This window comes from Ranitomeya imitator, chromosome 1 (assembly GCF_032444005.1).
Source record: "Ranitomeya imitator isolate aRanImi1 chromosome 1, aRanImi1.pri, whole genome shotgun sequence".
In the NCBI taxonomy this organism is placed as follows: domain Eukaryota; kingdom Metazoa; phylum Chordata; class Amphibia; order Anura; family Dendrobatidae; genus Ranitomeya; species Ranitomeya imitator.
Window position 1 is genome coordinate 668,866,388 of NC_091282.1, and position 27,816 is coordinate 668,894,203.

The 27,816-nt window shown below is 46.4% G+C and overlaps 1 protein-coding gene across 1 annotated transcript; it reads left to right on the top strand.

The window, feature by feature from the left end:
- The first annotated feature begins 1,001 nt into the window (after window positions 1-1,001).
- KNSTRN (kinetochore localized astrin (SPAG5) binding protein) lies at window positions 1,002-18,231 on the top strand. Its single transcript, XM_069729618.1, has 9 exons — window positions 1,002-1,101; window positions 1,226-1,308; window positions 7,267-7,396; window positions 9,789-9,833; window positions 10,074-10,173; window positions 12,602-12,716; window positions 14,112-14,173; window positions 17,092-17,166; window positions 17,662-18,231. Exons 2-9 carry the CDS (start codon window positions 1,257-1,259, stop codon window positions 17,791-17,793), a joined length of 711 nt encoding a protein of 236 aa, XP_069585719.1. The 5' UTR covers window positions 1,002-1,101; window positions 1,226-1,256; the 3' UTR covers window positions 17,794-18,231.
- Window positions 18,232-27,816: the final 9,585 nt, after the last annotated feature.

Sequence of the window (27,816 nt, forward strand, 5' to 3'; positions counted from 1 at the left end):
ACCTTTTGCCAGTTTAAAGAATTTGGCGAACAAAGTATCAAGGAATGCCGCAAGATGGGAAAGTGACATGAAACAAAAAATTAAAGCAAATAATGGATCGGGCTCATCAGGGCGATCCTGTTCCTAATGCTGGCAGTAAATGGGGTAAAGTACAAATTATCACTGGAGATGAGAGAACTTAAACGTTCATGGTTCGTACCCGACAGTTAGTGTGCGGTGCTAAATGCTGAACACGGACTTCTCCCAGGAGACCGCTGCAATGTGTGGAGTTCTGGGGTAAGTCCGCTGCAAAGAGAAAGTTTCCAGCTCAAAAGTTGTCTCCATTGTTTTCAATGGGGTTCGGGTTCTGGTTCAAGTTTAGGTACAGTTCTGGTATTCAAACCGGACTTTGGAATATAGTTTTGGTGGTGTACCAGAACCAGAACTTCCACGGGTCCTCTCATCCCTAATTATCACGTATCCCTGGGGTACATGATACCCTATAGATCGATGGGGGTCCGACTGCTGGGGTCCGCACTGATCGACTGCTGGGGTCCGCACCGCTCCATTCATTCTCTATGAGGCCGCTGGAAAAAACTGAGCGCAGTGCTAAGCAGCCCCATAGGGTATTAATGAAGCGGCTGCGGGGGTACATTCGCTCGGCTGCTTCATTCTAACAGATCCCAGCGATCGCACTCCCACCGATCCACAAGGTATTTGTTTTAAGAGAAGAATCCCTTTAATAAAAGCACAGCAATAAGCTGCAACTTATGAGGACACACTAGCTAACTATTATGGAGGAAATTTTCATAGTGCAAAAAAAATTCCCCCAAATCTGCATCTGTGTTGGAGGGGCCACAGTTGAAGGTTATTTCTTTCTATGCATTAGATGCAAAAGTCAGTCTGGCATTGCTCCACTGTGCTCATACCCACGTGCTGCCTATAGATGGCGCTCTCCGGGAGATCTCTGCTTCTACTTGCATCTTAGCGTTCCACCTTGCGTTTCACATTGCTGACGATCACAAGGATCTGTCTCTGCGCATGTTCGGAAGTGACGTCACAAAATTTTGAAAAACTGCAACCGGGGAAAAAACAAACATTGGCGAGCGCGAGCGACCTGCTGTGAGTATGACACCGCGTTATGGGGCATCGCAGACTTGGTGCCAGATTGCCCAGCGAGCAAGGTGTGCTGGGAGTCGTAGTGCTACAGCGGGGGGTGACTGACTCCTGTCATGTGTGTTATCAGGTGCAGCTGAGGGATCCTGACCATTAGGACAATGGAGAAGTCTATGCTGCCAGTTCTCCGAGCCAAGACCTCCAGCATTGCAGGTGAGTGCACACCATCAGTATAAGGACAGTTGCCCTGATACAGCGCTGCTCCTATCCTCGTGGCTGGGAAATGTGGGCGAGTGCTGGTCATTAGGAGCAGGTTAGTCATTTACTGCTTATTATCCTCCCATTCCTCACAGTTTGTAATTGTGTTCAGCTTGTGTCCTCGGAGACCAGCCCCACGGCTTACAGTCTTGTGTATATTCAGCTTGTGGCCTCGGAGACCAGCCCCATGGCTTACAGGCTTGTGTATATTCAGCTTGTGTCCTCGGAGACCAGCCCCATGGCTTACAGTCTTGTGTATATTCAGCTTGTGGCCTCGGAGACCAGCCCCACGGCTTACAGTCTTGTGTATATTCAGCTTGTGGCCTCGGAGACCAGCCCCATGGTTTACAGTCTTGTGTATATTCAGCTTGTGTCCTCGGAGACCAGCCCCATGGCTTACAGTCTTGTGTATATTCAGCTTGTGTCCTCGGAGACCAGCCCCATGGTTTACAGTCTTGTGTATATTCAGCTTGTGTCCTCGGAGACCAGCCCCACGGCTTACAGTCTTGTGTATATTCAGCTTGTGGCCTCGGAGACCAGCCCCACGGCTTACAGTCTTGTGTATATTCAGCTTGTGGCCTCGGACACCAGCCCCACGGCTTACAGTCTTGTGTATATTCAGCTTGTGTCCTCGGAGACCAGCCCCACGGCTTACAGTCTTGTGTATATTCAGCTTGTGTCCTCGGAGACCAGCCCCATGGTTTACAGTCTTGTGTATATTCAGCTTGTGTCCTCGGAGACCAGCCCCACGGCTTACAGTCTTGTGTATATTCAGCTTGTGTCCTCGGAGACCAGCCCCACGGCTTACAGTCTTGTGTATATTCAGCTTGTGTCCTCGGAGACCAGCCCCACGGCTTACAGTCTTGTGTATATTCAGCTTGTGTCCTCGGAGACCAGCCCCACGGCTTACAGTCTTGTGTATATTCAGCTTGTGTCCTCGGAGACCAGCCCCACGGCTTACAGTCTTGTGTATATTCAGCTTGTGTCCTCGGAGACCAGCCCCACGGCTTACAGTCTTGTGTATATTCAGCTTGTGTCCTCGGAGACCAGCCCCACGGCTTACAGTCTTGTGTATATTCAGCTTGTGTCCTCGGAGACCAGCCCCACGGCTTACAGTCTTGTGTATATTCAGCTTGTGGCCTCGGAGACCAGCCCCACGGCTTACAGTCTTGTGTATATTCAGCTTGTGGCCTCGGAGACCAGCCCCACGGCTTACAGTCTTGTGTATATTCAGCTTGTGGCCTCGGAGACCAGCCCCACGGCTTACAGGCTTGTGTATATTCAGCTTGTGTCCTCGGAGACCAGCCCCATGGCTTACAGTCTTGTGTATATTCAGCTTGTGGCCTCGGAGACCAGCCCCATGGCTTACAGGCTTGTGTATATTCAGCTTGTGGCCTCGGACACCAGCCCCACGGCTTACAGTCTTGTGTATATTCAGCTTGTGTCCTCGGAGACCAGCCCCATGGTTTACAGGCTTGTGTATATTCAGCTTGTGTCCTCGGAGACCAGCCCCATGGCTTACAGTCTTGTGTATATTCAGCTTGTGTCCTCGGAGACCAGCCCCATGGCTTACAGTCTTGTGTATATTCAGCTTGTGTCCTCGGAGACCAGCCCCATGGTTTACAGTCTTGTGTATATTCAGCTTGTGTCCTCGGAGACCAGCCCCACGGCTTACAGTCTTGTGTATATTCAGCTTGTGTCCTCGGAGACCAGCCCCACGGCTTACAGTCTTGTGTATATTCAGCTTGTGTCCTCGGAGACCAGCCCCACGGCTTACAGTCTTGTGTATATTCAGCTTGTGTCCTCGGAGACCAGCCCCATGGTTTACAGTCTTGTGTATATTCAGCTTGTGTCCTCGGAGACCAGCCCCACGGCTTACAGTCTTGTGTATATTCAGCTTGTGTCCTCGGAGACCAGCCCCACGGCTTACAGTCTTGTGTATATTCAGCTTGTGTCCTCGGAGACCAGCCCCACGGCTTACAGTCTTGTGTATATTCAGCTTGTGGCCTCGGAGACCAGCCCCATGGTTTACAGGCTTGTGTATATTCAGCTTGTGTCCTCGGAGACCAGCCCCACGGCTTACAGTCTTGTGTATATTCAGCTTGTGTCCTCGGAGACCAGCCCCACGGCTTACAGTCTTGTGTATATTCAGCTTGTGTCCTCGGAGACCAGCCCCACGGCTTACAGTCTTGTGTATATTCAGCTTGTGTCCTCGGAGACCAGCCCCACGGCTTACAGTCTTGTGTATATTCAGCTTGTGTCCTCGGAGACCAGCCCCACGGCTTACAGTCTTGTGTATATTCAGCTTGTGGCCTCGGAGACCAGCCCCACGGCTTACAGTCTTGTGTATATTCAGCTTGTGGCCTCGGAGACCAGCCCCACGGCTTACAGTCTTGTGTATATTCAGCTTGTGGCCTCGGAGACCAGCCCCACGGCTTACAGGCTTGTGTATATTCAGCTTGTGTCCTCGGAGACCAGCCCCATGGCTTACAGTCTTGTGTATATTCAGCTTGTGGCCTCGGAGACCAGCCCCATGGCTTACAGGCTTGTGTATATTCAGCTTGTGGCCTCGGACACCAGCCCCACGGCTTACAGTCTTGTGTATATTCAGCTTGTGTCCTCGGAGACCAGCCCCATGGTTTACAGGCTTGTGTATATTCAGCTTGTGGCCTCGGAGACCAGCCCCATGGCTTACAGTCTTGTGTATATTCAGCTTGTGTCCTCGGAGACCAGCCCCACGGCTTACAGTCTTGTGTATATTCAGCTTGTGTCCTCGGAGACCAGCCCCACGGCTTACAGTCTTGTGTATATTCAGCTTGTGTCCTCGGAGACCAGCCCCACGGCTTACAGTCTTGTGTATATTCAGCTTGTGTCCTCGGAGACCAGCCCCACGGCTTACAGTCTTGTGTATATTCAGCTTGTGTCCTCGGAGACCAGCCCCACGGCTTACAGTCTTGTGTATATTCAGCTTGTGTCCTCGGAGACCAGCCCCACGGCTTACAGTCTTGTGTATATTCAGCTTGTGGCCTCGGAGACCAGCCCCACGGCTTACAGTCTTGTGTATATTCAGCTTGTGGCCTCGGAGACCAGCCCCACGGCTTACAGTCTTGTGTATATTCAGCTTGTGGCCTCGGAGACCAGCCCCACGGCTTACAGTCTTGTGTATATTCAGCTTGTGGCCTCGGAGACCAGCCCCACGGCTTACAGTCTTGTGTATATTCAGCTTGTGTCCTCGGAGACCAGCCCCATGGTTTACAGGCTTGTGTATATTCAGCTTGTGGCCTCGGAGACCAGCCCCATGGCTTACAGTCTTGTGTATATTCAGCTTGTGTCCTCGGAGACCAGCCCCACGGCTTACAGTCTTGTGTATATTCAGCTTGTGTCCTCGGAGACCAGCCCCACGGCTTACAGTCTTGTGTATATTCAGCTTGTGGCCTCGGAGACCAGCCCCACGGCTTACAGTCTTGTGTATATTCAGCTTGTGGCCTCGGAGACCAGCCCCACGGCTTACAGTCTTGTGTATATTCAGCTTGTGGCCTCGGAGACCAGCCCCACGGCTTACAGTCTTGTGTATATTCAGCTTGTGGCCTCGGAGACCAGCCCCACGGCTTACAGTCTTGTGTATATTCAGCTTGTGTCCTCGGAGACCAGCCCCATGGTTTACAGGCTTGTGTATATTCAGCTTGTGGCCTCGGAGACCAGCCCCATGGCTTACAGTCTTGTGTATATTCAGCTTGTGTCCTCGGAGACCAGCCCCACGGCTTACAGGCTTGTGTATATTCAGCTTGTGTCCTCGGAGACCAGCCCCATGGTTTACAGGCTTGTGTATATTCAGCTTGTGGCCTCGGAGACCAGCCGCATGGTTTACAGGCTTGTGTATATTCAGCTTGTGTCCTCGGAGACCAGCCCCATGGTTTACAGGCTTGTGTATATTCAGCTTGTGGCCTCGGAGACCAGCCCCATGGCTTACAGGCTTGTGTATATTCAGCTTGTGTCCTCGGAAACCAGCCCCATGGTTTACAGGCTTGTGTATATTCAGCTTGTGGCCTCGGAGACCAGCCCCATGGCTTACAGGCTTGTGTATATTCAGCTTGTGTCCTCGGAGACCAGCCCCACGGCTTACAGGCTTGTGTATATTCAGCTTGTGTCCTCGGAGACCAGCCCCACGGCTTACAGTCTTGTGTATATTCAGCTTGTGGCCTCGGAGACCAGCCCCACGGCTTACAGTCTTGTGTATATTCAGCTTGTGGCCTCGGAGACCAGCCCCACGGCTTACAGGCTTGTGTATATTCAGCTTGTGGCCTCGGAAACCAGCCCCACGGCTTACAGGCTTGTATATATTTAGCTTGTGGCCTCGGATACCAGCCCCACGGCTTACAGGCTCCTATGTATTCAGCTTGTAAGCGCAGTGCTGGGGATTGCTAGCTTCACTACTACTATGCTGCAGATAATCCTTCAGGGCTTCCCTATGTCCATCATTACTTCCCCAGAGTTCCTATCTATGATCACAGACTGATTTGAAGGAGGAGTATGTATATATGGCATTATGTGTTGCTGAGCATATATATTGTGTGACACAGCTGCAAATGATATATCTAGGGCATTTATAATATTTATATTCACATGTATATATTTATTATATATGCCCTAGATATATTCTTCACAGCTGTCACCCACACAATATATATGTGTGTGTGTGTGATAAAATATATAAACTGCATTACTTATCTATCCAGACTTACAGCCTGTATTCTGTAGGGTGGTTTGCATTCAGATGATATGTCTGTCTCTACCTGGCACATTATCTATTCCTGTGACCTTTAAGGTACCTTCACACATAACGATATTGTTAACGATATCGTTGCTATTTGTGACGTAGCAACGATATCGTTAATGAAATCGTTATGTGTGACAGCGACCAACGATCAGGCCCCTGCTGGGAGATCGTTGGTCGCTGAATAAAGTCCAGAACTTTATTTCGTCGCTGGACTCCCTGGAGACATCGCTGGATCGGCGTGTGTGACACCGATCCAGCGATGTCTTCACTGGTAACCAGGGTAAACATCGGGTAACTAAGCGCAGGGCCGCGCTTAGTAACCCGATGTTTACCCTGGTTACCATGCTAAAAGTAAAAAAAAACAAACACTAGATACTTACCTACCGCTGTCTGTCCTCCAGCGCTGTGCTCTGCACTCCTCCTGTACTGGCTGTGAGCCGGAAAGCAGAGCGGTGACGTCACCGCTCTGCTTTCCGGCTGACCGACGCTCACAGCCAGAGCAGGAGGAGTGCAGAGCACAGCGCTGGAGGACAGAGAGCGGTAGGTAAGTATGTAGTGTTTGTTTTTTTACTTTTAGGATGGTAACCAGGGTAAACATCGGGTTACTAAGCGCGGCCCTGCGCTTAGTTACCCGATGTTTACCCTGGTTACCAGCAAAGACATCGCTGAATGGGTGTCACACACGCCGATTCAGCGATGTCTACGGGGAGTCCAGCGACGAAATAAAGTTCTGGACTTTCTTCCCCGACCAGCGATCTCCCAGCAGGGGCCTGATCGCTGCTGCCTGTCACCTTTTAGGATGGTAACCAGGGTAAACATCGGGTTACTAAGCGCGGCCCTGCGCTTAGTTACCCGATGTTTACCCTGGTTACCAGCAAAGACATCGCTGAATGGGTGTCACACACGCCGATTCAGCGATGTCTACGGGGAGTCCAGCGACGAAATAAAGTTCTGGACTTTCTTCCCCGACCAGCGATCTCCCAGCAGGGGCCTGATCGCTGCTGCCTGTCACACTGGACGATATCGCTAGCGAGGACGCTGCAACGTCACGGATCGCTAGCGATATCGTCTAGTGTGACAGTACCTTTACTGCATGATGCATGGATAAATGATATTCCTTCTGTCTTTTTCTGTAGACTTGACTTTACCCTGTGCCAAGAAGCCTTGTCCTCTGAAGCCCATTGATCCGCTGTGTATTAAGGACCCCAGTATTGTCTCCTTTTCTGCTACTCCAAATCCTGTTGTGTTTAAGGCTGGTGGTAATGGGTAAGTACTTTATCTCTGGCCCATGAATCCCTGCTACCTCTCCGCAGGTCGGGCTGAGGATGAATGAGTCTACACCGTGGTCTGCAGCCCTTTAGTGTCTCTTTTTCTGCATGACCTAGCGCATCTATATTACAGGGACAGGCCACTGATTTCAGTGGCAGTCTTTCCTTACTCTACTCTCCTAGTGCATTTGCTGTGGGTCTTCCCTCCAGATTACAGAGGGATGGACACCCTGTGATCAAGTGGCTCATTTGGCATTAAAAGCAGGCAACCCCATAATAGCAAGCTATTGTGTGTAGGAATTTACATGGAAAACCTGTTAACCAGTCTTGGTGCAGATAGATTTGCAGGACCCGTTCATCGGCCACGTCACTAATCTGTGGCTGTCTGACAGGAGCTCTAAGAACTGTCTCTTACCTCCGGGTATCGTAGCTTATGATTAGCCATCCTGGCATTATGTCATCAATGTGGTGTGACGCACATGTGCCAGGCTGACTAAGGCTACGTTCACATTTGCGTTGTGCAGTGCTGCGTCGGCGACGCAACGCACAACGCAAACAAGTACGCATGCAAAACGCATCATTTTGTGACGCATGCATCCTTTTTTGGCATGATTTTGGACGCAAAAAAAAAAAGCAACTTGCTGCGTCCTCTGCGCCCTGACGCTTGCGCCAAAAAAGACGCATGCGTCACAAAACGCAAGACAATGCATGTGCATTTGCCCCCATGTTAAATATAGAGGCGCATGACGCATGCGTCGCCGCGGCTGCGCCCGACGCAGCCCCGCAAAACGCTTATGTGAACGTAACCTAATCAAAGGCAGAGCTGCAGATACTGGAGGTAAGAGGCAATCATAGGTTACTGATATTGCTGCTTGACTGGGTCTTGTGCAATATTACCCACTAAAGGCCCCTTCACATTAAGCGACGCTGCAGCGATACCGACAACGATCCGGATCGCTGCAGCGTCGCTGTTTGGTCGCTGGAGAGCTGTCACACAGACCGCTCTCCAGCGACCAACGATGCCGGTAACCAGGGTAAACATCGGGTAACTAAGCGCAGGGCCGCGCTTAGTAACCCGATGTTTACCCTGGATACCATGCTAAAAGTAAAAAAAAACAAACACTAGATACTTACCTACAGCCGTCTGTCCTCCAGCGCTGCGCTCTGCTTCTCTGCACTCCTCCTGTACTGGCTGTGAGCCGGAAAGCAGAGCGGTGACGTCACCGCTCTGCTTTCCGGCTCACAGACAGTACAGGAGGAGTGCAGAGCACAGCGCTGGAGGACAGACGGCTGTAGGTAAGTATCTAGTGTTTGTTTTTTTTTACTTTTAGCATGGTATCCAGGGTAAACATCGGGTTACTAAGCGCGGCCCTGCGCTTAGTTACCCGATGTTTACCCTGGTTACCAGTGAAGACATCGCTGGATCGGTGTCACACACGCCGATCCAGCGATGTCAGCAGGAGTCCAGCGACGAAATAAAGTTCTGGACTTTATTCAGCGACCAACGATCTCCCAGCAGGGGCCTGATCGTTGGTCGCTGTCACACATAACGATTTCATTAACGATATCGTTGCTACGTCACAAATAGCAACGATATCGTTAACAATATCGTCATGTGTGAAGGTACCTTTACTCTACAGTTCACATAATCTATTGACAAACTGCATAGTTTTTTTGACTCGTGTTGCTCTTTTGATGATTGTCATTACAGTCTGTCAATTACTGAAGCTTGGAAGCCGTATAATATTCGGCGAAAATAAATAATCAAAAAGATGCTGGTGTGTCATGAAGCATCTTCCTTTGCCAGAACATACGCATATACCTTTTTACTAGTCTTTTTTTTGCTATATATTTGATTGAATCACAGTTTTATCTGCTGCAGCTCTGCTAGTCCTCTCACTGATGAACTCTGTCCAAATTTGCCTCCTCAATTGATTGACTGCTTTCTGCCTACTTTGTGTACCATGTCATTCAATGATTCAGTGTTTGGTGCAAAGATAGACTGAGCTCATGAACAACGAGGACTACATAGCAGGAGCTCATCATTGAGAGGACTAGAAGAGATGCAGCAGATAACACCGTGATTTATCAAAACTACAGCAAGCTGCCCAGTAAGTGAAGCATCGCAGAGTTACTGTCTGTACCATCATGCCAGTGACAGACTCCCTTTTAATAGTTTATGCCATCCTTAGACTCTTACTGCATATGCAAGAAGTCATGGTTTCTGTGAATTGAATGCATTGCTATGGGAGTTATGAGTACTGGCGAGTCTGCAGTGCGGCTCTGGGAAGGTGGAAGGCCTGCGGATATGCTAGACATGTGTAAGATGGAGAACCTTTTACCTGTAGGGATGGAAGGCAGGCATTCACTTCTCTCTTATTTTATAACAGAAAGAAGCCTGTCCTATCAAAGAAAATGGGGCCTCCGGCACGAGGGTGAGTCGCTAACCTCACTAATGTATTGGTCAAATACTGCAATAAAGGAGACCAATGTATTTTCACCTATTTTCTGTCAGTTTGGCCTTCAGGCTAATTACGATATTTATGTAGCCCTGTGTCGGTAAGTGTGGGGCTCTTCCTGCAGACCCAGCGTTGTACACCACGTTGTTTATCAGGCCATGTACTAGTGTAATGGATCGACACTCCACTTGTATTGAGCTTTTTTTTTTTTTGTAGCCCCATTAATCGGTACAGGATGGAATCTGAGCTGAAGGACAAGAATCAATTATTGGAGGCAGCGAACACCACGTTACATAACAGGCTGATGGCTGCAGAGGTGAGATTGGCTGCAGTTTTCTGCTTTGGCCGCCCCATGCTGATCGTGTGTGATCTCTGCTGACCCTGGATTGTAAATGGTCACTTACAGACTCCCATCATCCTACAGACTTTTCTGTGGCTACTCCATCTGTGTCCTTACTACACTATCCATCTCATTATTGTGCAGCCAAGATTCATGTCACTACTACCCCCATCATCCAGCTGTGATGTGTCATTTCTGGTTGCATCCTCTCACGGCAAAGTAAAAATGCTCAATATCTACGTGTCACTACAACCTCCATCCTCTTGCGTCAGTCTGTCAGTATTGCATCATTGTTCCCTTTCTGCAGTCTTCCCATTATCACTGTACAACCACAACCATTCTCATGACACATGCGTGACCTATTACAGCAAACGTGCTCCATAACTGCTTCTAGTACCTGTATCCCCCCGCGTCACCACCACTCCTCCTAACGTGTCAGCCATACTACTGCTCCCCAAAGAATTCTCAGCGTCTATGGCTCTTATTTTTTCTTGGCCGGCATGATACGACTACATGCAAAGTTGCGCAAGGCCGGCTAATCAACAGAAGAGCCGCGGATGCTGGGGGTTAGAGGTGGTTTATTCAGCAACCACAAATTGTTGAAGTGGATGATTAATCTATTAGAACCAACTCTAGTCATGACCGATTAAAACATTTGTGAACCCTCTGTATTCATTTTCCCAATTGGCCATATATAAAGTGTATTATTGTACTGACCTCTAGTGGACAATAATGAAGGCTGCAATGTGTCTTCATTTATTTTTATATAATCAGAATACAACTTGCCATATAAAAAAAAGTTTTTATATAACGCACAATTGCAGTTTCATGTGACTTTTCAGATGTAACTGTGTGTCTCTGAGGAATAACAGTTTTTTTCTGCCGTTATGTGACCTGTATCCTGCATTTTCACTTAGTTTTTTCCCTCTGCTTTAGAAGTTTCATCAAGATATAGTCATGGCCAAAAGTGTTGGCACCCTTGGAGTTGTTCCAGAAAAGTATTACACTCCCACAAACACATAACACTTTTGGCCACGATTGTATAATTTGTTCGTCTAACCCTCTGCTTTTTCTACTTTTCTATGTGTCCATTTGATTTCTCCCTACAGACAGATTTGTAGACTGATTTGATCAGGGTTTGAAGTGACTGATATTGGGGGGGAAGATCCATTTTTCTCTAATAAGATATATTGCAAAGTTTCTACAGTGGGATTCTAAAACAAAAAAAGAAAGTGCTGCTATAGAGCTCTTGTATTCACCCGGAATATGTTACTATCAGATGAAAGGATTTTGCTCATATTTCAATGGAAACTTTGAAATAGGTCTTAGCAAAGAAATGTTTTCACTTATGAACCTCTCCAAAAATGCATTATTCACTTTGGGCAAAAATAATTAAAATATATATTGGTTAAAAAGAAGATACAATTACTAATAAACTATGGAGAGATGAAGGGGAGGACAAGTGAGATGAAGGCATGGTGTACTTTTATATTGATGGGCAAAAATACCAGATCAGTGGAGGAATGACACCCGGCACCCCCCAGGGTCAGCAGTTCCTTGTGCCACCAGGCGAAATGCTGTTAGTTGGGGCATTGCACAGTTCGGTCAACTGCATTGTGGCACCAATTGGTACTGCACATATACCCCCACTCAAGTGAATGTGCGTGGATGGGCAGTGTCCTGCTGCCGCTACTATGCAACTAAGCACGAGGAACCGCTGATCTGCAGGGATACCGGGTGTCGCACCCCCAGCGACCTGGGATTGATGACCTATCCTAAGGATAAGCAATCAATGATAAAAATACCACATGACCCCCTTTATGCATATAGGAGGGAAAAGCCCCTACTTAAATCTTACCATAAAGTATGCTACCATACTGGAGCACCCAGTAATGTTAGTTCTGTAGACGGGTCTTTAGGGAAATGAGTTCACCCCAGGAGCCAACATACAGTGCTGGACAATTTTAGACGGTAAAAAACTTTCCTTTTTTATTAACTCTTAATTTTGAGAGAACCAAGTCTATCCTCCTCTCAGCACTTCCCTCCTGACCATCTCTGTATTTTCATTAATGGCCACATGTAATTGTTGCAGCCATCATGTGTTAATTTACCGTTATAGCAATAGAGCGGGTTTGAGGCAGTGCTAATGTAGAAATCCAATAGATCAGTCCAAAATGGAACAATAGTAGGACATGAACAATAGCAATAATCCATCATGTCCCGGCTCGCAGTCGTGGAGCGTCACCTCCTGCCTGAGTATAGCGGATTGTTGGTTTGCTAACATCCGACTCCACTTGCAGAACCTCGGTCCAGTAAAGATGGATAGTTACAGACCCTGAAATGCTCATTCATTCATACGGACGATTTTCCATTCTAACTTCTCTCTGACGCTTTTATCATGCAGAACACGATTCAAGAGATGTCTGGGCAGCAAGAGACATTGAAGGAAGAGCTGAAAGAATTACAGAGGCGTCTGGATAAAAATCTGACTATTCTAGTGAGCCGAAACATTGACCCAGGTAATCCGAAGTGACCATACAGCAGCAGGCTGGCTACATGGCACATAAAAGGGGGATGAATGGCTGAAGACATACAGGGCACAATGTGATGGATCTGTCCCCTGTACAGTCACAAGATGTTGATTTATAAAGCAGCAACTCGGGCAGTTTATAGCTTAAGGGGATTTCAGATATTTTGTTTGTCAAGCTGACTGTAGGCACAATGAAATGATTAGTTAACCTGCCAACTAAGAATCCAGAAAATCCTGGTCCCCTGTTGGGGGGGGGGGGAAAAAGATAAAAACCTGCTTTACACACCGCACTCAGAGCCCACCGCAGCCTGAGGATCTGGATTTTCTGAAAGGACACAACCTCTTTAACAAAAAAAAAACAATCTTGCAGAATTTTCTAAAATATAGATATGAAACGGATCGATTCATGGGACTCCTTACAGGTCAGTTGCACTTGGCAGCTAGACGGGTGGCCTGTGATTTTCTTACCTGCCAGCGTCCCCGCTGCAGCATTTGATTTTTCGTGTCTGGCGCCATGTGACCCACCAATAACATTGTCGGTCCTAGCTAATTAAATGCCACGCCAGAAGGTAAACAATGTGCAAGCCTCCCATCTAGCTGCCAGGTACTACTGACCTGGACACTGGACCCAAATTTTCCAAATTAATCCACTCCGCTAGTAAAATATTTAAATTGCACTCGTCTTACTCATCCTCACAGAACGGGGCACTTTTATCCCCGTTAGTATGGAGCGGCAGAGCATACCCCCGACCATCTCTCCATTTATTCCTAATGAGACTGCTGAGCACTGCCAGACCCCCACTTATCAGCTCGTTATCACCCGGATGATTTGTTTCTCTGGACAACCCCTTTAAATGTTGTTGTTTCTCCAAACTTCCCTTTTCCTTATGCATGTGCACTTTATTTGGTGGACAGAAGTAAGCTACTCCTCACAGTTAGCAGTGGAATTACCTCCAAGGCCTAAAGGACTGGATTAAAACATGAAAAGGAAAAATTTTAATAACCTAACGGTCGTTGTCATGATTGAGAGCTAGTGTAGCTCAAAACATGTTGACCGTTATCATGTTTTTTAAATTTTTTTCCTTTTCATGTTTTAATCTACTAATAAATGTGATGTTTTATGACTTTTGTGGTTGCTGGATTTTCCCATAATTTTTTTTTTTTTTTTTCACCGCCACGGTGGCCTCTGCTGTGCGCCTCCGCCACCGATACCACTGATTCTAGCCTTTTCACCCCCTTAGGTCAACAGTGATTGTAGCATCTTTGAAGATAGACAAAGCGCGTATAATTCATATAGGAAACATTGCAGTCTGTCCATAGATTGTAGAATGTGCTCGTGTGATCCCAGCTTTAATCTTCTAGGATAACATGCTGTCTCTATTAGTTTCAGGAGAGCGTATAATTGCTGCTGCTGAGAAGTCTAGCCAAGTAAAAAAGGAGACGAAGGTGAGTGAGAATTAGGCTAAGATCACACTATGCGTTTTTTCTTTTTTAATCAGATACATTTTTATTAAGCATGACAAATTAAAACCTATATTACTCATGACAGTACATTTTACTCAAGTAACAGTTTTTAGTGTAAAGTAAGTATCCCTATCCCTCCCCCCTGCCCTTAGAGACCATAAAGTAAACAAGCAGAATTCCTCACGTTGTGCACATAATCGAATAGCGTACTATCACAACACCTGAACACCTCTTATAGCGTCACATCATTCCCGCCGCACTAGTTCCAGTCAATCCAAGGTTGCCATAACTTTTCAAAAAGATCCAACTTGTTTCTCTTGGTGTAATTGCTTTTTTTTCCAGAAGAAGTATATGATCCGTTTGTGTAATAGAGTCTCTTCTAGTCGGAGGTTCCTCTCTTATCCAAAATTTTGCTATCAGCTTTCTTGCAATAATAAATAACAATCGTGACACTATGCATTTTTTCAGCGTTTTTTTCCCCAGCCCCCTTTCTGACCTCGGACGGGATAGTACGTCCGAGGTCAGATCCCCTGCTTGGATGTGGGCTCCGGCGCTGAGCCCACATCAAAGCCGCGACATGTCAGCTGGTTTGAACAGCTGACATGTGCGTGCAATAGCGGCGAGTGGAATCGCGATCCACCCGCCGCCATTAACTAGTTAAATGCCGCTGTCAAACACTGACAGCGGCATTTAACTACTGCTTCCGGACGGAAATGCGCTCATCGCCGACCCCGTCACATTGTCGGGGGTCAGCGATGCGCCGGCATAGTAACCAGAGGTCTCCTTGAGACCTCTATGGTTGTTGATGCCGACTTGCTGTGAGCACCACCCTGTGGTCGGCGTTCATAGCAAGCCTGTAATTTTTCTACATAGGGGCGATCTATGTTTCGCCTCTATGTAGCAGAGGCAATCGAGTTGTGCCAGCTTCTAGTCTCCCATGGAGGCTATTAAAGGGTGGCAAAAGTAAAAAAAAAAACCAGTTTTTAAAAAAATATGAAATAAATAAAAAAATATATAAAAGTTTAAATTCCCCTCCCTTCGCCCCATTCAAAATAAAACAATAAAAATAAAATCAAACCTAAACATATTTGGTATCACCGCATTCAGAATCGCCTGATCTGTCAATAAAAAAAAAACATTAACCTGATTGCTAAACAGCGTAGCGAGAAAAAATTCAAAACGCCAGAATTACGTTTTTTTGGTCACCGCAACATTGCATTAAAATGCAATGACGAGCGATCAAAAGAACGTATCTGCACCAAAATGGTATCATTAAAAACAGCTCGGCACGCAAAAAATAAGCCCTCACCTGACCCCCAGATCACGAAAAATGGAGACACTACGGGTATCGGAAAATGGCGCAAATTTTTTTCTGTTTGTTTTTTGCAAAGTTTGGATTTTTTTTTCACCACTTAGATAAAAAAGAACCTAGTCATGTTTGGTGTCTATGAACTCGTAATGACCTGGAGAATCATAATGGCAGATTAGTTTTAGCATTTAGTGAACCTAGCAAAAAAGCCAAACAAAAAACACGCATGGGATTGCACTTTCACCGCACTTGGAATTTTTTTCCCATTTTCTAGTACACGACATGGTAAAACCAATGGTGTCGTTCAAAAGTACAACTCGTCCTGCAAAAAATAAGCCCTCACATGGCCATATTGACGGAAAAATAAAAAAAGTTTTGGCTCTGGGAAGGAGGGGAGCGAAAAACGAACACGGAAAAACTGAAAATCCCAAGGTCATGAAAGGGCTGGGCAGGAAAAAAAAGCATGTTATCTTTTTTGAGGCAGTTTTGGCATGCTAGATTTGTCTCTTGTTGCATGCTGATAAAGTTCAGTGTTTGAAAAAAAAAAAAAAAAAAAACCTATTCTATAGAATCAAGTTTTGGCACAAAAATTGCAGGCATCAGGTTTTGCTGCTTGTTTTGTGCCCAGACCAGATTCTATAAAATAGAACATTTTTCATCAGGTTTTTTTTCACTACTTGTTCATCTTCAATGGGTGAAAAAGGCTGAAAGAAGTCACATGCTCCATTGTGCCAAAAAACACGCAAAGCTCAAAATCCAGGCTGTGTGCACGAGATTTCTGAAATCTCATAGACTTTGCTGGTACTGTAAAACGTAGCTGAAAATTTGCATTAAAACAACTCTCCAAAAAAAAGCTGCAAAAATCCCTTGTGTGAACTTACACCCCAAAAACCTTAAGGCTTTCCGATGACTACAAAATTGTTAACCCTCCCGTTTTCTCCGATTTAGATGCTGCAGTTAATATTAGTTGAGGCATTTCAGGGGTTAAATATCCTGCAACTTTTTCCAGTGGTCAAAATGTTTTATTTTTTTTTCTCTCCCAAGCAGAAAATGCTTCAGGAAATTCTCACTTTTTTACATTTCTAAAAACTTCCCAGTTAATTTTTTCCTTTCTGGTTCTTTATAACATTTCTAGAACGTCTTTTGCTTTTTCTCATATTTTCCTGACCTATTTAACATCCATGAAACGGTGAATAAAACGCTCACATTGCTTTGTCAAATATTGAGCGTCTTCCCAGCGGAAAAATACCAGAAGAGTTCACATGTTAAAAGGATGCTTAAAAGCCTGGACATATGAACAGCGAGTCGTTTTCCCATACACATCAATTAGGGCCATTCTGTTTTGTGTTTTTTTTGTTTGTTTTTTTGCATGGACCCACTGAAAAAAACAAATGGTGGAAAAGGCCGCAGTGTGAACACACCTTAACTTGGGAAGCTGTCACCCGCAGAGTATGGCGCAGACTGGCCTTCTAAGCCTGCACCACAAACCCTGCAAATAGGATGGGGGATTTCTTTCCTTGTGGGATCTGTTTGTTATAATTATCAGTGGGTGCACAAAGGAGGATGGATGATGAGGATTTTTATCATTTAGGCTTTTGCAGAGAACCTGTTAACAGAACTGAAGATCTTTACTCTAGCAACCAAAGAACAAAAGGAACTCATTCAGGTGTGTACTATGAGTTGTAAGTACCCATATGGTGTATATAAACACACAGGGCTGGAGTCATCATTTGCATTTCTTTATTTATTTTGTGCCAAATTCTTCAAAAATGACATGAATTTTGCACAAAAATCTAAAATGCTCTTCACATTAAGTCACAATTGATTGAATTGGCTGAAAATATCTGGAAACTCCAAACCCTGGACACATAAAATTGAGTTTCAAATAAATTTAAATAAAAAGAAAAAAATCCAAGAAAGGCATGGTGTACAGATGATAAAAGGCTGTGCCCGTCTCATCCCCAGGGACACTGCAGAAAAATGAAATCTTTTTGGCGTGGACTTGGAGGACGTGGCTCCTTATCGCGCCCCTTGCTCCTGTTTGTCTTTCCTTCTCCATTCATTCTGCCTTTTGCCCGGACTGGTCATCGAGTCTTGTGTCTTCGTGTATGATGATGTGATATTGTTCATAAGCAAATAATGAAATAGTTTCTTCCTCCAGATGGTGAAGGCGAAGTGGAAGGAGGCAGAAGAAAGCCAGAATCTGTTTCTCCAGGAGCAGGAAGCTTTTCAGAGCGATCTAGAACAGTTTCAATTATCCCTGGAGCGCACAGAAAAATGGCTGGACTTATGAGGAATAAGCCAAACCTAGGCAAAAAATAATGGGACTCTGTCGGCAGGTTTTTTGCTATGTAATGAGAGCAGCATGATGGGGCAGAGGCACTCATTCCAGTGATGTCACTTACTGGGCTGCTTGCTGCAGATTTGATAGAATCCATGTTTTCTCTTCTGACAATCGCTGGCGAGGTCGGGGCTGCACAGAGCAGTTGGACTGATAAAACACTGATAATTATAATAAGTGGCACATCGCTGGAATCAGGGTCTTAGCCCCTACATCAGGCTGCTCGCAGATGGGGTAGCAAAATCTGCTGACAAATTCCCTTTAAATGGCTAGTTCCTATTCCTTGTAAATGGTTCTTCCATGTTCGATATTTCCAGTGCTGCCTTGACTCGCGGTGTATTTATTTCTGTATAGATGCTTTGCTTTAATAAATGTTCAGTTAACGCTTAATCGATGCTCAGTTTGTCACAACTTCTATATACAATACTATGAAATAAGTGTCCAGCTGCTCTTCTGATATTATCTACATACACGCGTCTACATGTGTTGGGAACGGTGGCGGTCCCAGAATCGTAAAAACCCACTCCTGAAACATTGATGGCCTTATCATTAAAATGTTTTGGTGTCGTCTACAGAGACAGAAGCAGCGTCATCACAGCAGCAGATCAACAGGCAAGTAAAGTTCAGATTATTATATTGGACATACAGTGGGGCAAAAAAGTATTTAGTCAGTGAGCAATAGTGCAAGTTCCACCACTTAAAAAGATGAGAGGCGTCTGTAATTTACATCATAGGTAGACCTCAACTATGGGAGACAAACTGAGAAAAAAAAATCCAGAAAATCACATTGTCTGTTTTTTTAACATTTTATTTGCATATTATGGTGGAAAATAAGTATTTGGTCAGAAACAAAATTTCATCTCAATATTTTGTTATATCCTTTGTTGGCAATGGCAGAGGTCAAACGTTTTCTGTAAGTCTTCACAAGGTTGCCACACACTGTTGTTGGTATGTTGGCCCATTCCTCCATGCAGATCTCCTCTAGAGCAGTGATGTTTTTGACTTTTCGCTTGGCAACACGGACTTTCAACTCCCTCCAAAGGTTTTCTATAGGGTTGAGACCTGGAGACTGGCTAGGCCACTCCAGGACCTTGAAATGCTTCTTACGAAGCCACTCCTTCGTTGCCCTGGCGGTGTGCTTTGGATCATTTTAATGTTGAAAGACCCAGCCACGTTTCATCTTCAATGCCCTTGCTGATGGAAGGAGGTTTGCACTCAAAATCTCACGATACATGGCCCCATTCATTCTTTCATGTACCTGGATCAGTCGTCCTGGCCCCTTTGCAGAGAAACAGCCCCAAAGCATGATGTTTCCACCACCATGCTTTACAGTAGGTATGGTGTTTGATGGATGCAACTTTATTCTTTTTCCTCCAAACACGACAAGTTGTGTTTCTACCAAACAGTTCCAGTTTGGTTTCATCAGACCATAGGACATTCTCCCAAAACTCCAAATGCTCTCTAGCAAACTTCAGACGGGCCCGGACATGTACTGGCTTAAGCAGTGGGACACGTCTGGCACTGCAGGATCTGAGTCCATGGTGGCGTAGTGTGTGTTACTTATGGTAGGCCTTGTTACATTGGTCCAAGCTCTCTGCAGTTTATTCACTAGGTCCCCCCGCGTGGTTATGGGATTTTTGCTCACCGTTCTTGTGATCATTCTGACCCCATTGGGTGGGATTTTGCGTGGAGCCCCAGATCGAGGGAGATTATCAGTGGTCTTGTATGTCTTCCATTTTCTTATTATTGCTCCCACTGTTGATTTCTTCACTCCAAGCTGGTTGGCTATTGCAGATTCAGTCTTCCCAGCCTGGTGCAGGGCTACAATTTTGTTTCTGGTGTCCTTTGACAGCTCTTTGGTCTTCACCATAGTGGAGTTTGGAGTCAGACTGTTTGAGGGTGTGCACAGGTGTCTTTTTATACTGATAACAAGTTTAAACAGGTGCCATTACTACAGGTAATGAGTGGAGGAAAGAGGAGACTCTTAAAGAAGAAGTTACAGGTCTGTGAGAGCCAGAAATCTTGATTGTTTGTTTCTGACCAAATACTTATTTTCCACCATAATATACAAAAAAAATTATAAAAAAACAGACAATGTGATTTTCTGGATTTTTTTGTTCTCAGTTTGTCTCCCATAGTTGAGGTCTACCTATGATGTAAATTACAGACGCCTCTCATCTTTTTAAGTGGTGGAACTTGCACTATTGCTGACTGACTAAATACTTTTTTGCCCCACTGTAACTGAGCCTGAAGCAAACATTTCAAAGGGAAGGGAGTAGTGATGAGCGAGTATACTCGTTGCTCTGGTTTTCCCGAGCACGCTCGGGTGGTCTCCGAGTAATTTGTAGTGCTCGGAGATTAAGTTTTCATGGACGCAGCTGCATGATTTACAGCTGCTAGACAGCCTGAATACATGTGGGGGTTGCCTGGTTGCTAGGGAATCCCCACATGTATTCAAGCTGTCTAGCAGCCGCAAACCATGGAGCTGCTTCAACAAAAACTAAATCTCCAAGCACTCACAATTACTCGGAGGTCACCCAAGCGTGCTCTGAGAAACCTGAGTAACGAGTATATTCGTTCATCAGTAGAAGGGAGACATCTCTTAGACTGGATGAGGCTGGTGTACTTTGAAAATCCATGCCAGAATGACTGTATAACCCTAATACAAAATAAACACAGTCCAACATAACGTCCACACTTTTAAATTGCACCCCTAAGTGTTATGTCATGTTCCAGTGCTGTGCAGAGCAGATGGCCCGGGGGTAAGTATAGCAGCAGATTTTGCCTCTAGTACAGGGGTGCAATTGTTGGTGCATGCTTGTGTTCTTGTCAGAGCTGCCATCATGGAATTACCCCCATGTGAAGTGGATCTCTAACCCTGGCCCAGTGACTAATTACCTAGTGTTCTCTTGCAGTAAATGTGTAATCCTTCCCCACTTGTATGTTTGTTCAGGGACTCAGAGTTTACAGTACATAAGCAGAGCATAGTGGTGACTATGCAGCACTGTCGATCCGCCCAGATGACTGGAACAGAGAGGGCAATGATGAAAGTTACAAGGTTTTTCCATTTTCAGAAAATGCTTGCACCCTGACTTTAGTTTTGTTTTCAAGGGAATCTGACAGCATCATAATGAAGGAGCAAAGACCTTGATTCCAGGGAAGAGGTCACTTACTAGGCTGTGTTTTTACTGTTTCAATACAATCAGTGTTTTAGCAGCAGGAGATTATCGGTACAGGAGTAGGTGTCTGGTACCTCCTGATTCAACCACATGTATATTGACAAAGCAGCCAATCAGGGGTGTGGGTGCCTATGCAGCATCAATAGTAAAAAGATCTAATGTTAAAAATAATTAAAAGAATAAAAAATCATTTTATTCTCACCTTCCGGCGCCTTTCCCGCTCCTCGCGACTGCTACGTCATCATCTCGCGAGACCGCAATGCATTCTTGGGACCGGAGCGTCTTGAGAAGCATCGCTAAATGCCTGGCCTGGATCCGGGGGCCACCGGAAGGTGAGTATATAACTATTTTTTATTTTAATTCTTTTTTTAAACAGGGATATGGTGCCCACATTGCTATATACTATGTGGGCTGTGTTAGATACTGCATGGGCTATGTTATATACTGCGTGGGCTGTGCTATATACTACGTCTCTGTGCTATATACTACTTGAGCTGTGTTATATACTATGTGGCTGTGCAATATATTGCGTGGCTGGGCAATATACTATGTGGCTGTGTTATATACTGTGTGAGCTGTGCTATATACTACGTGGGCTGTGCTATATACTACGTGAGCTGTGCTATATACTACGTGAGCTGTGCTATATACTACGTGAGCTGTGCTATATACTACGTGGCTGTGCTATATACTACGTGGGCTGTGTTTATATACTTCGTGGTCTGTGCGATATACTACGTGGGCTGTGTTATATGCTACGTGGGCTGTGTTATATGCTACGTGGGCTGTGCTATATTTCTCTGATGTATCTGTGCATCATGAATCGTTGTATGTGTTAAAGAGGGGGGCCCACTGAGGACTCTTTCGCCCGGGGGCCCTCAAAAACCTGGAGCCGGCCATGGCTTCACTGGTCACGCCCGGCCGGCCGCAAACAATCAGCAACAGGCGCAGTCCTGAGTTTATTATACTCTCAATCCAATTGAAGACCCTGGTCACCTGAAACAAAGTTAAAATAAAAAAACAACAATATCCCATACCTCTCTGGCGTTAGTCAAGTCCCACGATGTAAATCCATCTGAAGGGGTTAAATAATTTTACAAGCAGGAGCTCTGCTAATGCAGCTGTGCTCCTGACTGTCTGCCCGACACGCGTTTCGGAGACTAGCTCCTTCGTCAGGGGGCGTATCAAATAAATGTAATGCCGGGTTTAAATGCCGCTATACCGGAAGTAGCGGTGACACTTGCCGGAAGCGACGTGCCCGCTACCACGGCAACCCGTGACTCTTGATGGCGTCGGCGTCATGTGGAGGCATCGACACAGTCATGGCAACCGCCTCAGCATAAAGACGCCAACATCCACCCAGAGTGTAGGGGCCAGGTGCGTGCACGGCATCGCCACTACTAGCTCCATATGATGCAGTAACTTGCTACATAGCAGAAGGGGAAGAAAAGGTGAGGGGCTGTGGGAGAGGGACCTCCTACTGTCTGGCCAACAGTCGTCTATGGAGCACGTCCTGCTATGGACGCGGTACATAGACAATATTTTTTTGGTCTGGCAGGGTAGTCAAGAGTCGTTTGAGAATTTCGTGACTGTTCTGAACAATAATGATAGGAATATACATTTAACTCCTTCTTTTGATAGAACTAAAATTGAATTTTTGGATGCAACATTAACCAGAGATAGGGAGGGTACCATTCAGACAACGATATTCAGGAAACCCACTTCAACAAATATGTTACTCCATGCGTCATCTTCCCATCCAGCCCATATGGTCCGATCTGTCCCAGTAGGTCAATTTTTGCGGTTGCGACGCATCTGTTCAAAGAATGAGGACTTTGAAATATAAGCTAGGGATCTCTGGAACCGTTTCAGAGAACGAGGGTATAGCAATCGTATTATTAGGCCGGTGTCACACTAGCGAGTTTTACGGACGTATGAGAGGCGCAGAAAATACGGATTGCATACGGTACAATGATTCTCTATGGCCCAGCTCCTATCTGCCGTATTTTATGGATCCGTATTATACGGTCTTCTACGGCCGTAGAAAATCGCAGCATGCTGCGTTTGTCACCGTATTGCGCAAAAAATATGCCAATGAAAGTCTATGGGGGCGAGAAAATACGGATTACACACAGACCAGCAGTGTGACTTGCGAGAAATACGCCAAACTTCTCCAGGTGCCAAGAAATGTGCCAAGCCCTCAATCAGGAAGCTCAGACATGCTAATTAGCTGAAAAAGCCACACAGACATCCCGGAAGTATGGCGCTCGCCTCCACGGAGTTGCAAGCAGCATGGCATCCATCATTAACGTGGATATGCTCCTCATCCTGGTCCAAGAAAGGCCTGAAATCTGGGACCAGCGGGATCCAAACTACTCCAACAGGGCCAGGAAAGAGGCAGCTTGGAGGACCATCTGTGGGATCCTATTCCCAGATTTTGACCAACGCACATGTGCGGAGCAGACACAACTTTGTAAGTACACTCATGTTGCGACATTAATTAACCTTGAAAAATGCTTGACCTACATGATTTCATGCAGATTTTTGGGGGGCTTAGTCTGGTATTTTTATTTTTTGGACAAAAACAAAGATGCTGAACATGAAAAAGTGTTTACGTACATACATAATATAGATGTTGCGTTGGGTACTATTTTTGTTAACGCCAGACTGGTACAGAGGGGAGTGGACCCTGGCCTTGTGGTGTTTCATTTTATTGTGTATAATGTTTTTTTGTTTTTAAGCAATTTAAACTTTAGGAAATTCATTTAAGAAGGCATTTTTTTTTGCATCGTTAAAATATGATCAATCAATGCCAACTGTTTTAAGCAATGTGCAGAATGAGCTTATATAATATTTTTCTCTGATCGCCCATGACGGCACCACGGAGAGAGGGGATCCGCCCACCAAGGACAGGAAACCTACGGATAAAAAGGCGGTACCACTCTCCTGCATCAGTTGGTTTCCTGTCCTTGATGGGAGACCTACGGACTTACCAGTCAGCGTTGGAATTCCGGGGCCAACCAGTCCGATTCAGGCAGCTGGGGTCCCTCTGCCTCGGCTGGGGTGGTGACCCGAGGCACCACCGCTGGGGGCTAGTGGGCCTCAAGGGTGCGTGGAGGAGGTGACAAGGAGTTCGCGGTCACCTCCTCAGGTAAGATGCAGCAGCGGCAACATCCAGGGGGGTCCCTCTGTGGTTGCGGGAGGTGCGGCGTGGCCCTACCCTAGCTCGCGTCAGCCTGCACACTGCAATGCCATCGGGCTTGCAGAGCCGCGCAATAAGGGTCTGCATAGGACCGGGGGTGCCGGTCAGCAGCGCCATATCTGTACTCCGGGCGCCATCTTGGAAAGTCGGCGCATGCCCGGAACTGCGCTGGTCTCGCGAGACGCCGGGGCGCTGCGGAAGCGACTGCGCAGGCGTCGGCGCTCCTCGCCGTAGCTGGACGCTCCATAGATCCCGACATGACGCTTAGGCGTTCTACAAGACGCAGGAGCGTCTGCGCAGGCGCCAGCGTTTCAGCGCTCCTCGTGCCGGCCGGGCGCTACTGCGCAGGCGCCGGGAAGTAAAAAAAAAAAAAAAAGAGGAGCAGCGGGAAAGTTTAAATGGGAGGATTTACTTCCCCCCAGTGGCTCTGCAGTATATTGGCAGGAGCCTCAGGAGCAGTCGTGTCAGCGCCAGCGTAGCAAGTGTTGTTTTGCGCAGACCAGCAGCAGCAGTATGAGCGACCCGGCATCTCCCTTGCCTGAATCACCTCCACCTATAGCATCGCCGCAGCAGCAAAAAAGGCGGCAGCAGAAAGGTTACCAGGACACCAGCAAAGAACGCCAAAGGTCTCAACACAGCAAGGAGTCCAGCACGGCGTCGGGGAAAAAGCCAGAGGCTGAGAATTCCCAACCGGTATTTATGGGTCCTGGAGGTGGTAAGTTGATCTTCGTGAAAGTTAGAGACAGTAAGATTATTATTTGTCTCTTTTAGGGAAGGAAAAGCGTAGGTAAAACCAAGCACAAGGTCTGTGCCATCTGTAAAGAGGATCTTCCACTCGCCTGGGAGAAGCAGCTATGTAATTCCTGCATACAGCAGACGGTATCAGAAAGCCTGCCCGGGTTTGCAACAGATCTTAAAAACCTGATTAAAGAGCAGGTGGAAGACACCTTTAAATCCCTTAAAAGGGGAAGAAAACGGAGAAGGACCAGACACAGGTCCCCGTCCCCAGTCTCTAAATCTGACAGCGATAGTGCGAGTTCGGTATCTTCCGACTCCTCCTCCGCGTCTTCGTCATCCACTTCTTCCTCAGGAGGTCACAATTGTTTCCCATTAGAGGACACTGATGGCCTCATAAAGGCAGTGAGGAGTACTATGGGGTTAGTAGACTCCCACCCTAAAAAATCAGCACAAGACATTATGTTTGGGGGCTTAGAACAAAAAAAGAGGAGAGCTTTTCCGCTTAATGAAACAATTGCAGCGCTAATCAAAAAGGAATGGAAAAAACCCATGAAAAAGACTCTCCTAACTCCCAAAAGGAAATACCCCTTTGAGGATGAATCCTGCTCCTTTTGGGAAAAAGCCCCCAAATTAGATGTAGCAATAGCGAAAGCATCAAAGAAATTCGCTCTCCCGTTCGAGGACATGGGGGTCCTAAAAGACCCTATGGACAAGAAGGCGGATGCCTTCCTCAAGGGCTCTTGGGAGTCAGCGGGAGGAGGCCTGAAACCGGCAGTGGCAGCAGCATGCACATCTCGCTCCCTAATGATCTGGTTGAATCAACTAGAGGGTCAATTAAAGGGGAAAACTTCCCGAGACTTGATGCTGAAGACATTACCCGTAATAAGGGGAGCTGCGGCCTTTCTGGCTGACGCCTCGGCAGACTCTATAAGATTAGCTGCCAGGTCGGCAGTATTTGCTAATGCGGCCAGGCGTGCCCTCTGGCTTAAGAATTGGCCTGGCGATCTACAAACAAAAACAAAATTGTGTACTATCCCCTGCGAAGGGGAGTTTTTGTTCGGTTCCACATTAGATGATATCTTGGAAAAAGCAGGGGACAAGAAAAAGTCCTTTCCCTCTCTAGGTCTCCCCTCTTACCGGAAGCCCTTTCGGAACAAGAGGTTTTTCCGTAAGAACCCTGGGAGAGGCCAGGGAAAGTGGGAGGATAAGAGGAACAAGAACAAGGGGTTCATCTTTAACAAAAACCCCAGCGATACCAAGAAGCCTTCTCAATGAAGGTTCGCCCCAGGTGGGAGGGAGATTATCTCTCTTTCTCCCAGCCTGGAAAAAGATTACCTCCAGTCAATGGATTCTAAACATCATAGAATCAGGTCTGAGGCTGACATTCAAAAAATGGCCCCGTCCCTCTTTTACGATGACATCTATAAGATCTTCGGCAGAAGAACAGCTGGCACTGGAAAACGAGGTCATCGGGCTAGTAAAAAAGGGAGTACTCCTGGAGGTTCCCCCACAAGAAAGAGGGCAAGGGTACTATTCCCCTCTATTCCTGAGGAAGAAACCAGACGGTTCCTTCAGGACCATTATAAATCTAAAAAAACTAAACGATTACTTGGACGTTCAAGCATTCAAGATGGAAACGATAAAATCATCTATCAAAATGTTGTTTCCCCAATGCTTCATGGTGGTCCTGGACCTAAAGGACGCATATTATCACGTCCCAATACACAAGGATCACCAGAGGTTCCTCAGGATGGCAGTTCACATCAGGGGAGTCCTAAATCACTTCCAATTTTCAGCTCTACCATTTGGCCTTGCCATAGCCCCGAGGGTTTTCACAAAGCTGATAGCAGAGGTAATGGCTCACCTCAGGGAAGAAAATACCCTAATCGTTCCATATCTGGACGATTTCTTGGTGATAGGCTCCTCCCCGCAACATTGCGAGGATCAACTGGCAATAGTGATGCATTCTTTAAAGGAATTGGGCTGGCTAATAAACGTAGGGAAATCCAGACTAATGCCTTCTCAGGTCCAGGAGTACCTAGGTCTCACTCTAGACTCCAAAAAGATGGAGTGTCGGCTCCCAGAGAACAAGATACAAAAACTAAAAAGTTTAGTATCAAGAACCCAATCTCTCCCCTCCATAACACTCCGTCAGGCCATGTCCCTCTTAGGCTCCATGACCTCTTGTATTCCAGCGGTCCAGTGGGGCCAATTACATTCGAGAGTCCTTCAATGGCAGATATTATCGGAGCAAATCCATCTAGGAGGGCATTTAGACGGGCAGTTGACTCTATCTCCTCGCACCAATCACTCTCTAACATGGTGGAAATCGCAGGAAAATTTTTCCCAGGGAGTCCCATGGGTAATTCAGGTCTCGAAAGTCCTGACTACAGACGCAAGCCCTTCAGGGTGGGGGGCCCATCTGGGCGACCTAGTAGCTCAGGGCATTTGGTCTCAATCTCTGGTAAACAAATCCTCCAACATGAAGGAACTCCTTGCAGTAAAATTTGGCCTTCAAGAATTCTTGGGGGTCCTTCACTCTCACCATGTAAGAGTAATGTCGGACAACCGGGTGGTAGTATCTTACCTAAATCACCAGGGGGGTACCCGTTCCAAAAATCTAATGGAAGTGACCGACTCAATCCTGCAAATAGCCGAGAGCAATCTCTTATCCCTAACAAGCCTACACATAAAGGGAGTAGACAATTACAAAGCAGACTTCCTCAGCCGGTCCAGCCTAAAACAGGGGGAATGGGAACTAAATCGGTCAATATTCACCCAGATCACAGAAAGATGGGGTGTTCCCAAAATAGATCTCTTTGCGAGCCATCTAAACAAAAAAGTAGCCTCCTTTTG

Bases quoted from the DNA above. Each gene is read 5' to 3' on its own strand.
- KNSTRN (XM_069729618.1), top strand. From the start codon at position 1,257: ATGGAGAAGTCTATGCTGCCAGTTCTCCGAGCCAAGACCTCCAGCATT. The intron at 7,397-9,788 runs GTAAGTACTTTA...ATTTTATAACAG, and splicing joins TTTAAGGCTGGTGGTAATGG to AAAGAAGCCTGTCCTATCAA. The intron at 17,167-17,661 runs GTGTGTACTATG...TTCTTCCTCCAG, and splicing joins AACAAAAGGAACTCATTCAG to ATGGTGAAGGCGAAGTGGAA.